The sequence below is a fragment of the Elgaria multicarinata genome, chromosome 14, assembly GCF_023053635.1.
Source record: "Elgaria multicarinata webbii isolate HBS135686 ecotype San Diego chromosome 14, rElgMul1.1.pri, whole genome shotgun sequence".
Classification (NCBI taxonomy): Eukaryota; Metazoa; Chordata; class Lepidosauria; order Squamata; family Anguidae; genus Elgaria; species Elgaria multicarinata.
Window position 1 is genome coordinate 2,762,124 of NC_086184.1, and position 12,618 is coordinate 2,774,741.

General features: G+C 47.6%; 1 protein-coding gene across 1 annotated transcript in view; it reads right to left on the bottom strand.

Annotated features, from left to right (window-relative positions):
* The window catches only part of ZFPM1 (zinc finger protein, FOG family member 1), a 129,033-nt gene that overhangs the window by 58,617 nt on the left and 57,798 nt on the right, over nt 1-12,618 (bottom strand). The window contains exons 2-3 of the mRNA XM_063141289.1: nt 8,460-8,591; nt 1,981-2,073 (exon numbers count right to left, since the gene is read on the bottom strand). Of these exons, the coding sequence (XP_062997359.1) occupies nt 1,981-2,073; nt 8,460-8,591 (225 nt within the window). The remainder of the gene's footprint in view (nt 1-1,980; nt 2,074-8,459; nt 8,592-12,618) is intronic.

Consider the following 12,618-nt stretch of genomic DNA (forward strand, 5'->3'; position numbering starts at 1 on the left):
CCGCTTTGTTTTGCCCCACTTTCCCCACAGCGAGGGATAACACACGTCTTTCTCCCTTGACCAAAGCTTTCAAGATGGCCGACGTCCCACTGGGGTAACAGGCTCAAACCTTCCTGTCATGTAATGGAGGGAAAATGACAGAAAAATGGGTGGTTCTCATTCTGCCCCCCTGAATATCTTGCGTAATAGACCAACCAACAATGCCATTACACAATGAAGGACAAAACACCTTGGCGGGCACTTCCTGCCAGAAACCGGAAGACGGCTAAGGGGAGGGGCGAGGAGGTGTCGCTTTTTCGTGTTGTGGTTTTGTTTTGATAATATCACTAGCCAACTTCTCTGAAGATGGCCTTAGGGCTGCTGTGATGTCATCAGTTTCTTTGCAATTACAGAAGCTCATCGCCTGACCCAGTACTAGCAGTTGCCTTTGGCTAGTTGGGTTAACTTGTGGCTAGGGAGACACGGATTGCAAAAAAAATCCATTCCATCCATGTTGAGCAGTTTGTCACACGCTTTTGGTTTCCTCACCGGCCCATCAACAGACATTTTTATTTCTGAACTTGGGCAAGTGTGCGAAAATGTGCAAATTCCACCAAATGGCACAGATTCCCCCAAAATCAGCATATTCGTGCTTTAGCCTAAGGGGGGGAAATGTGCATTTTGGGCTGTTTTTCTGTTTTGTTTTGATGTATTTTTCTATGCCGAAATTTACGTGAAATTCCCAAATGTTAAAAAACTGTTTTGCAAGGTCATAGAATCCACCTGGCATGTCCTCTTCCCAGCACTTAACCAAACACTGGGAAACACAGAAATGCGGCCCCTGAGATCTTCTCCAAAATGAAATTTTGCCCCTGGGCAGAAAGAGCCAGAGCCAGCCTTATACTGGATTAGACCATCGGTTCACCTTAGTGTGTTCTAGTCACCTTGACTGACAGACAAGGATATTTCCCAGCGTAACCTGGAGCTACCGGGAATTGAACCTGGGACCTTCTGCCTGCACAGTGTGACTCTGTGTCCCTCTCATCCAATAAACACTTCCACCCATCTGCATCACGTACAGCTGAGCTGCTGTTTGCCAGCTCATCACACACTCCCTGACTCTTCCATTAACAGATGGAGACCGGCACGCCCAATTATTAATCTGTAAATCAATAAGGCCTGCAGGGGAAAGTCCAACAAAAATAGCTGCTTCGAATCAGGATTGTGCACAGTATTCATGGCTCTTGAACTTATTTCTGTTTGGAAGCCATTCGGGCCCCTGCTGTGTTACTGTTACAGGAAATAGCCAATATTCTGACATTTGACCTGGAAAGGCAATGTTAAAGATGGACTTTCTTCCGGAAGAATTGCCGACTCTTGTTATAAATTACTAAATGAGATGTCTTCCTATTCTTAAAAGACACCTTCCTTCAGGATTATCCAAAAAGCACTAATCAGTTTAAAAAAGAGCTTTAATTGGTCAAAGGAGGGAATCCGAAAAAGAGAAACGTTCTCCGAAGTGCCAAGTATGAACATTTATCACATGGTGGGTCAGTAGGGTCGTTCTCCAGGGGCAATTTTATACACCCACATCCTGAGAATAGGCTAAACTAGTATTCCTCAACCTGGAATGGGGGCTTCTGGGATTTATAGTCCAACACATCTGGAGGGCAACCAAGTTGGAGAATACTGGGTTACACCACCTTGCAGAAATTGAGAACCAGTTTCTCTTTTGCCTTCTTTCTGGTTTGGTGCCTCCACTTTTGGCCTTTCTTGATCAATTCACAGCCTTCCTTTGGAAAGCAACTCTGGGAGCCAGTTTGCATGCCCAGGGTAGTGGTTGGGCCAGATAGATCCATGCTGAGTTGGGAAAGCAGCCAGCTTTATACGACCCATGTTGAGCTGAGGCACGCCCAAACCCTGGTCACAGCACTTTGACATGACCCAGAAGAGTTTGGATGAGTTTAGCGGGCAGGAGGCACCGCAGAAGAGGGAAGTTACCTGGCCCATTCCACAACGTGAGCTCCTGCGGCTTCTCCGGAACCTCTTGATCCGGCTCCTTTGGGCTGTCCGAGCTCTCTTTGAGTTCCGCTTCTGAAATTGAAGGAGCAGAATGTCACTAAGGTGCACTAAAAACCTGTGAAGAAGACACAGTTGGTGTCTGGGTGGCCTCAGATGCCTATGGGTAAACTCATCACCTGGCCTACTTGTGCCCAGAGCACTAAGGAGGGCTAAGACGTTGGTTGCTTGGAAACGGAAGCGCCTAGCGTGCTTCCAGGGGAGGCTTCCATCATGCCATCATCCCGCCTCATTCATGGAATCTAATGGGGGTGGAACCAAATGAAAGCGGGGTTTCCAGGACACGCATCTTCTCCCACGTTTCCCCACACCTTCTTCCCTACATGGTTTGGGTCCAGGCTACCTGCGGGATCGCCTTCTCCCGTACAATCTGCCCCGCACACTCAGGTCCTCTGGGAAGAATCTACTTCAGCTAGTACAAACTAGATCAGTGGTTCCCAAAGTGGGTGGTACCGCCCCCTTGGGGGCGGTGGGATTGCATAGGGGGCATTAAGAGGCCAGCGGGTTGCAGGGGGCGCTTGAGGTGGTCTTTTCCGAGAAGCACCTCTCCAGAAGGTCTTAAAACCCAGGTACATTTTTATGGGAGAAGGTAGTTTGGTCCCAAGCCATATAGGGGAAGAATCCACACAAATGCTAATGAAGAGACATACCCAGCTTGGTGTGCCCTGCCACGCCGGCTGCAAAACAGAGGCGTTCCCTCTCTTTTCCCTCCCTCCCTCGGCAAGCCTGCTGCGGGTGCTTCAGATTTTGAATAAATATTCAATTAATTGTTACTGTTTTGAATTTTATTGTTATTATCTTCCTTAGTGGGTCATTGAAAACCTCTATTCTGAAAAATGATTTTTATAGTGTAGGGTAGGGGGGCACTGGGCATGAGTTTGTGGAACCAAGGGGGCGGTTACCTGAAAAGGTTTGGGAACCACTGAACTAGATTAACAACTGTTACCCAGAGGACCTTCTCTTCTGCTGCTCTGGCCTGGCGGAGGAGGCTCGTCAACATGACAGTTTTTTAGAATTTAAAAAAGCAATAAAGACTGATCTATTCCGGCAGGCCTATCCAGTGAAATTTTAGAATGTTTTAAAGTTGTTTTAATCATGCATGGCATGTTTTTAATCAGTTTTTAATGTGTATTTTATATCATGTTTTTATACTGTTTGCTTTGTACTTTGAATGGTTTTAGTTTTTGTGAACCGCCCAGGGAGCTTCAGCTGTTGGGCGGTATAAAAATGCAAATAATAATAATAATAATAATAATAATAATAATAATTATTTACTTATTGCAGAAAATTCACGTCGGAAGGAAAGTTGGAACAGCTATATGACATGGTGCTGGCTCCAGGAGTTTTTTTCCCCAGGGGAGCGGGGGAGAATGGGACTTGGGCAAGAAACCTCCAGTGGGCCCCCTCACTCAGCAGGCCAACTTGCTCCCTGCCACTGTCACTAGTTGGTCCCACTCCTCCTCCTCTTCTTCATTTCTACTACCTTCTCGCTTGCCATGCAGAGAGGCAGTGACCAAACATGGAACAGCGCCTCTTTTCCCTCACCGCCAGAGTTCCCTTGCTTATTTGCTCACTCCCACGCAGTCAGAGCGAGAGGCGGGCGGACAAGCAGACTGCAATGTGGGGAGGAGGAGCAGGTCCAGGGGGCTCTTCTCAGGGCCCCCCATCCCATAATGAGGTGTGTTACCTTGGCAGGTTGCCCAGCTATGCCAACCCTTCACGCCTGGCTCTACCAGCTTTCATTTGGTAGTGCTTGGGACCCTCTGCCTGGAAGCACCCCAGTTCTACCAAACAGCAGATCAGGTATTCAATCTCCGCTTGGACTATACCATGGTGGGGAATGTACCATTTCAGCCTGCAGGTGAGGACCTACATGGCAGAATGATCCTCTATCTATTTTTTAAAAAATCCCTGCACAGCTTTAAGCTGAAAGATGCTGATTTTGGGGTGGGTGGGTGCATTTGTTATTTTTTGGCCCTGCTCAATTTGACCCCGAACACCCCCCCCCCAAAAAAAGAAAGCTTCACCAGAACTGAACTCCACACCTGCTTTATTCTCCTTCTCTGCTGTGGCACCCCGGCTGTGGAATGAGCTCCCTAAGGAGGTTCGCCTGGCACCTACACTATATTCTTTTAGACGCCCGGTGAAGACCTTTTGATTCTCTCAGCATTTTAACCGTCTAGAAATTTAATTTTAACTCTGCTGTTTTAAATTTGCATTTTAAATCTGTATTCCTGCACTGCTGCCGATTTTATCCTGCTTGTGCTTTTATATTGTATTTTATATTATGGTTTTATACTGTGGTTTTATACTTCGAATAGTTTTAATTTTTGGGAACCGCCCACAGAGCTCCGGCTATTGGGCGATATATAGAAATGCAATAAATAAATACACAAATAAACAAATAAACTCAAAGTTCAATGAAGTCAGTTGTGTTCTGCCCCAAGACCCAAGAAATTACTCAAATTAAGAACTATATTTATATCAAGCCAAGCAAAAAACATTGTTCATTGGGTGGCTCATGAGATAAAATGAAATAAAATTTCTTGGATGGGAAGGATACAGAAACTCTGCAAAGTACTGGCCATCACCTTTCTTGTGAAGTCCCCTCTGGCTCCTTGGGGTTCACTAGGCATTGCCCACCTATTTTCAAGCTTAGCTTTTCAGGCAATAAGGAATAAAACCGGTTTTTGTGAACCGCCCAGAGAGCTCCGGCTATTGGGCGGTATAGAAATGTAATAAATAAATAAATAAATAAACCTTCAAAAGTGAGCAGCAGCTACAGCTGACATATACACCCCACCTTCCCATAAAACGTCCCAGGCGTCTAGCATTTAAAAACCACAGCAGCAAGAATAAGACAAAGTTACTGAATAGCAGATAAAATCAAGACTGAGCAAACCAAAGATGTTACAAGAGTTACCCAAGAGTTTGAAAAGTTACCTATAAAGCAGCTTCAACAGAAAGATACCAGGAGGATCAATTGTAACTTACCAAAAAAAAAAAAAAGATTTAAAAAGAAGAAACTGCTCCTTATAAAAGATTTTTTTTTCTAAAAAAAGAAAAGAAAAAGCCACCAGGAAGAAGATACAAGGAGGGCCACGCTAGAAAGGGGGTCCCAGAGCCAAGGTGTGGCCGTAGAAAAGGTCCTCCGAATAGTCCCAACCAAAACCACATCCGACATCAGTGGGACACAACGGAAAAGCCCCGGCAGAAGATCTTGCTGAGTAGGCAATCCTAGGAAACTCCCAGGATGCTTTGCTCTAGGCTGGCATGGTGTGTTTATGGGAGTACAGAGTCAACACAGCACAGACAGTAGACCCAGCTGAAAACGTCAAAAGTGACCAACTGTTCCTGGGCGATTCCGAGGGTCTGGTCATTTCCCTGTTTCTCAGCCCCCCGCCCCTCCAGCTGTCTGCAAGAAAAAAAAAAGGAGAACCCACTACTGTCCAGGACAACTCTCCCAGAGATGTACTCATAGCAACCTGGTGACAATTATCTTCCCCATTACTGCTGTTTGAGATGCAGCTGATAAGACTATCTCCATAAGACAGAGTGAAAGATTAGTGGACAGAGTGCATGTTTACCTTTGCATCCAGGCCCCGATAACTGTTGCAAAAAAAAAAAGGGGGGGGGAGAAAAACAGCCCAATCGATGGGCACCATAAAGGGCGCCCGGAGATGGGGGGGGGGAGTGACGTCACTGGCCATTGGTGATTATTAATACAGGTGATAAGCGGGGGGGAGGTGATGATTAACATCAAATAAATCAATCGCCGGGTATAAAAGTCCCATTATTTTTGGCTATAAATCAAAGTGCCTGGCATATTGATTGTTATCCATCGGGCTGAAAGCTTTTTGCTACGCGCCACAGGAGCAGCAGTTATTGCAGCCGGCGCGTTATCAGGCGCTATCGCCCTTCTTTTATCACGACGCGCTAGTGCCAGGTGCGCGGTTCAGACTGGAGCTTTCACAGCACTCTGTTCTCCTCGACTCACCCCCCCCACCCCCGGCCCCATCAGCCTGAGGCTTTTGCACAGAGCTTCAAAATCAGATAAAGGGAACCCTCTCTCGCTTCCCCTTCTGTGGACCAACTTGGTGGATCAAAGTCTACCATCAAGCAAAGCACTTGGGCCTTTCAGAAGCCGCCTCTCCCGGCTCCAACACTGCGCAACGTTCAACTTCCAAACCTCCATCCGCACAGTTGGGATAATATATGCTGCCTACAGAAAAGCGGTGTGTCTCTCTCTCTGTGTGTGTGTAGAGAGAGAGAGAGATTGGGGCACCAGGTAAAGCCTGACATTTATTGGGTAGATAATAAAATGATGAGCAGAACTCTGTTCCCTCTTGCAAAATAACGATAATTATAACGATAATAAAATCCCAGCTTTGAGAGGTGATGGAAAGGCACCTAAAGTGTGGGAGAGATGAAGAAGTAAGAGTTGTGCAACTGGATCCTATCCACTTTCTTACTCAAAAGTCCAGTGCCCACTTGTTTCATGGGGCTTCCTCCCAAGTGAGAGTCTACAAAGGATTCCAGGAAGGAGGCCTTTTTGGTTGGGCAAAGCCATCGGTTTAAAAACAAATAAACTGGGATGGGGGGGGGGGCGGTCGGAGCAGAAGCGGCATGTGTAAGCCTGTGTGTGTATTTTGCATTTCTAGGTCAACCTTCACCTAGTCATCTCTGCAGTCTTTCAAGGCACAGCAGCAAGAAATGCAGACCCTTAATTAGATTATAAATTGCTGTTGAGAGAGAGCAGAATTTATTGATTGAAATTTGAGCCAGACCAGAGAGCTGGCTGCAGCCGAGTGACTAAGAGGCTGAGATATAAATCCCAAAGTCCCTGGTTTAAATCTTGTTTGCCCCACAAAGTCATTTGTGGCCCTTAGATAGGCCATTCATATTCTCTCTCTCTCTCTCTCTCTCACACACACACACACAGCCCTTCATCTCCAATATGGAGAGAATAGTACTGGTACTGGTCTACCTTACAGGGTTGTTGTAAAGATTCCAAGATTATGAATATGACTCACTTTGAAAGTGGTAACTATCATTACAACAAGAGTCCAGCCGGAGGACCTAGGAAGCTGGTTTTTAATGAGTCACCCTATTGATCGCTGCTCTCCAGGGTTTCAGCTTCCCCAGGCTTAACTGGAGATGCCTCAGATTTCACGTTCTGCACACACAGCTGGGACTCTACCACCGAGTTACAGCCCAGCACCTGCACTATGACCCTTCCAGCCACAGAAAGGCCCGGCACATGTGTAATAGCATAACAAAGAGCATCTTTGGGCATGTACAGACTGTTATTCCTAGGGTGACCATATGGAAAGGAGGACAGGGCTCCTGTATCTTTAACAGTTGTTTGGAAAAGGGAATTTCAGCAGGCGTCATTTTCATGCATGGTGAAATTCCCTCTTCATCACAACAGTTAAAGCTGCAGGAGCCCTGCCCTCTTTCATAGCTGGGCAAGGAGGCAGGGCTCCTGCAGCTTTAACTGCTGTGATGAAGAGGGAATTTCAACATGCACACAAATGACACCTGCTGAAATTCCCTTTTCTACACAACTGTTAAAGATACAGGAGCCTTGTCCTCCTTTCCACAGGGTCACCCTAGTTATTCCTCCACTACACAATGACCAGCAAAATCCCTTACAACAGGGGCGTCAGAGCTCTTTCAGCCCGAGGGCCAGGTTCTGCTTCGGAGGAGCCCTCGGGGGGACTCATCCCCATGGTGGGCGGGGCCAAAGAGAGAGGGCGGGGCAAAAACACTAAAAATGCCTGCGTGTTCCAGCTTAAAGGAACACCTCTCCACTGTGCCTGGGTCCAGCTCCAGCTGAGAGCCCCCTCCCTCCTGCTACCAACTGTCTCTGCAGAGGCCACCAGTGAGGGAGGAAGCAGCAGCCAGGCACCTCTCCACCGTGCCTGGGTCCAGCTCCAGCTCAGAGCCCCCTCCCTCCTGCTGTCACCTGTAACTGCTGAACTTTCCAACTAAGATTGTAATGCCTGAATTTGCTTTCCTTTCCCCCCTCCTCCTCCTCCCTCCCAACCCCCTTTCCTTTTGTGTCATGTCTTTTAGATTGTAAGCCTGTGGGCAGGGACTGTCAAGAAATACTTCTGTAAGCCGCCGTGAGAGCCTTTTTTGGCTGAATGGCGGCATAAAAATCCTTAAATAAATAAATAAAGCTTTTACTGCCAGCAACTAAGCCTTTAGGAGAGGCATTTCCACCTTTGAGAACGGGAGCAGACAGGAGGAGTGCAAAAGCCAGGGAATCAGCAAATGATTGGGGGAACGGGGCATCGCCTCCTCTGGAAGCCCAGAGTGCCGGATTTGGCACTGGAGACTGAGATGGCGCCCCGCTGCTTCCTTAGAGGTCGGGGAGTGGGGCAGAATGCACTTACTCTCGCTACAAGGTTTGCTGGAGGAATCGCCTTCCACGGAGCCTTCGCGATCAGAAGCAACGGCCTCCTTTTCTGATGGGCTGTTTTCTTCCAAAGGAGCCTCGTCAACTTCCTCCATCTCACCGAAGGGGCCTGCAAGTGCAAAAAGGCAAGGTCAGAAATGCCGTGGAGATTCCCACCTCCCCTTCCGGAAGCCCCACCCTTAAGGCCCTGCGCAGATGAGAGATGTGCTACCGCCTCCATCCTGCTGCAGCAGCCACGTCAGGTGGAAAATTTAGGAGAACCCACAATAACAAGCCGCACCTTCTCCAACACGGGTCGGGGCGCAGTTGATGGATTTTTGCATCCCCTCAAGGGTTGGAGGGGGCGGAGTTCTCTCTGGAGAAGCAGGAACAGAAAATTGTCTGGATGGTTGTGAACAGAAGAAAGATACAGATTTCCTGGTGGGCATCTCGGGGATTTGCAGTAGACAGACAACCGGGGGTTTCTGACTCGCAATAATCTAACAGTAGCAAGTAAAAATTATCTGCCACATAGCTGCTCTCGTGATAATTGCTCAGTGTTCCTCATCTGTAAAATGGGCGTAGGATTGTAGAATCATGGAATAGTAGAGTTGGAAGGGGTCTATAAGGCCATCGAGTCCAACCCCCTGATCAATGCAGGAATCTGAGTACTATCTGGTTGCCTTTGAGCAGGCTTTTGTGCAGCTGTGCTGGCCGGTTTTAGTCCTGTATTAGAATGCCCAAATAACTCAGATTAGATTTGTACTTACATATGTGGGTTATCTCACTGTATGGCGGGGGTGCCGAGCCTCAGGCACATAGGCCAAATTTGGCCCATTTGGGGTCTCAGCATGGCCCATCTGGGATCTCAATGGTGATGCCCCCTGCCCCTCCCCCTATCCTCTGACTGTGATCCTTTATGCTAGGGATGAACAATTGAGCAATGTTCAAGGTTGCCAGAATTCTCCAGAGATCGCCTTGCAGCTCATCTCGTGCACGGCTCCCATTCGCATTTGCTCACTCTACACGAACATGAAAATTGCACAGCTAGAGCAGTGACCAATTGTGAAATTTGCACAAGTCCCTGTTCAATTCGTGCAAATTCCCTTCATAGACTAAGGCGGGGCTGATTCAGTCTATGGGGGAAATTCACGCAAATTGCGAGATTTGCACAAAAGTAGGAAATTTGCGCAAATTGAGACCAAGCACACAGGCGACAATGTATGAGCTCAACATTGCAAACAGGACATGCTCGCATTTTTTTGCCAGCAGGAAAAAATATTCTCATATAACCTCCACCTGATTTCAGAAAACTGCCAGTGTGTACGTGCGTGAATGAGAATAGCAGAGCAGCCCTGCTTGACCACACCAAGCTGGCTCCATCTTGTTCAGCATGCCTGTTTCCCTCTACAGTGGCCAATAAGATACTTCTTGGAATTGTTGAATATTCAAGCTGAATATGAGCCAACAGTGCGATAGGGCTGCAAGAAAGGCAAATGCTATTTTGGGCTGCATTAATAGAAGTATAGCTTCCAAATCACGGGAGGTACTGGTTCCTCTCTATTCGGCCCTGGTTAGGCCTCATCTAGAGTATTGCCTCCAGTTCTGGGCTCCACAATTCAAGAAGGATGCAGACAAGCTGGAGCGTGTTCAGAGGAGGGCAACCAGGATGATCAGGGGTCTGGAAACAAAGCCCTATGAAGAGAGACTGAAAGAACTGGGCATGTTTAGCCTGGAGAAGAGAAGATGGAGGGGAGACATGAGAGCACTCTTCAAATACTTAAAAGGTTGTCACACAGAGGAGGGCCAGGATCTCTTCTCGATCCTCCCAGGGTGCAGGACAGGGAATAGCGGGCTGAAGTTACAGGAAGCCAGATTCCAGCTGGACATCAGGAAAAAATTCCTGACTGTTAGAGCAGTACGACAATGGAATCAGTTGCCTGGTGAGGTTGTGGGCTCTCCCACAGTAGAGGCCTTCAAGAGGCAGCTGGACAACCATCTGTCAGGGATGCTTTAGGGTGGATCCCTGCATTGAGCAGGGGGTTGGACTCGATGGCCTTGTAGGCCCCTTCCAACTCTGCTATTCTATGATGCTATGATTTTATGATTTCTTTTCCCCCTGCTCCTGGCCCCCCCTTATTCTGAGGCACACGGGCTCGCGGACCAGCTCTTTTACTTTTGCAGGGGATTGGCGCATATTCTTAATTGCTAACATGCACCTGTGGAACTGGAAGGAAATTCTCATACAACCCTAAAAAAATCAGATTCTGTCCATGAGCCGACGACGCAAGGAAAGAGGCCCGACCATCTGTGAAACATAGACGGAATAGATTGAACAAAATCCGCCCATCCCTCGGGGGCTGGCAGGGTGGGCACCTTTGTCATTGCACTGCCCCGGGCAAACGCCTCGGCTGGCGAGACCGCCGACCCTCCTTCGAGCACCAGCGAGACAAGGAACGAGAGCGGCTGGCGGTTTGGTGCTGAACACGGGTCCACGCTTATTTATTTATTTATTACATTTCTATACCGCCCAATAGCCGGAGCTCTCTCGGCGGTTCACAAAAATTAAAAACATTCAAAGTATAAAACAACAGTATAAAACCATAATATAAAATACAATATAAAAGCTCAACCAGATAAAAACAGCAGCAATGCAAAATTACAAATTTAAAACACCAAGTTGAAATTTATTTATAGACTGTTAAAATGCTGGGAGAATAAAATGGTCTTCACCTGGCGTCTAAAAGCATATAATGTAGGTGCCAAGCAAACCTCCTTAGGGCGCTCATTCCACAGCCGGGGTGCCACAGCAGAGAAGGCCCTGCTCCTGGTAGCCACCTGCCTCACTTCCTTTGGCAGGGGCTCACAGAGAAGGACCCCAGAGGATGACCTTAGGGTCCGGGCAGGTACATACGGGAGGAGGCGTTCCTTCAGATAACCTGGCCCCAAGCCGTTTAGGGCTTTAAATGTTCATACCAGCACTTTGAATCGGGTCCGGACCTGGACTGGCAGCCAATGAAGCTGGAAAGGGACTGGCGTAATGTGCTTCCAGCCTCCATCACTCCGGCCTCCTCCTCACTGTCCGGGCGAAACAGGGAAGGGAGGGGGAAACGAGGCGGGAGAGGATGGAGCGGGTTAACTTTATCAGAACCCGAGAGCCGTGAAGGCGTGAAAGAAAAAATTACCCTAACGATGTTTCATTTACAGCGAGAGAAACGATTTGTTAGCCGGCAATTGTTTCTGAATATTATCAGAGCCTTTTTAATTGTGCTGGAACTGAAATTAGTAGAATTAGAATAAATTGCCTTCCCTTCTCCGTCAGCCTCTTTATTCACGCTCATTGTTGTCTGCTTTGTATAGATTATGGGCCCTTTGTTCTCCCAGCGTAAATATACATGCCTGGAGTCACACAGAGTGGCTGAGGTCTGGAGAAATGCACAGTGCGTGGAAGCTGCCGCCGCCCCCTCCCCATTTCCTCCTTCCCAGCCCTTTGTGGTTGTGGTTTATGCCATTTCTAAGTGAAGGTAGGCCGCGGGCCCCGTGAAGTCAAGGTTAACTATTCCTTGGAAGGACGGGGTGTATGAGTGTGGCTCTTAGCAGTGGTTCTGGGACCTCTGACACACAGCACAACGTTAAACAAGCTGCAAAACTTGGCTTTCCTTTTTATTTCTAAAAGCAAGCTTCTAGTCCTTAGGGGTAAGTGCAGGCAACTTTGAAAATTCGTGGGCAATGCTTGCTGAAATCTTGCGATCCAGAAGGACAACTTTCAGATGTTGCAGGCAAGGGAACACTGGTGTACTTTTTTAAAAAATGCATATACCAAACAAAAATCATTTGTTTGGCAACTGGTTGTCCCCTGTGTGAACAGAGTGCTGGACTAGATGGACCCTTGGTCTGACCCAGCAGGGCACTTTTTAAGTTCTTATGTTCCTACTACATTGGAAAAACTTAGATCATCTCATTTCCTACCATATCTGTCTGACTTGGACAGGTGCGCGTGAAATGACATCATAGTTTTACTGCCGGAATCAATATCACTGCAGGCAACCTTCATGCCATAAGGCAGCAATGGCTCAGCCTTGCTTCTAGGAAGACCAAGGCTTGAGGATTCCTGCATCTGGAGTCAAGATTAACCCAACAAAGATCTTCTGCCCTCT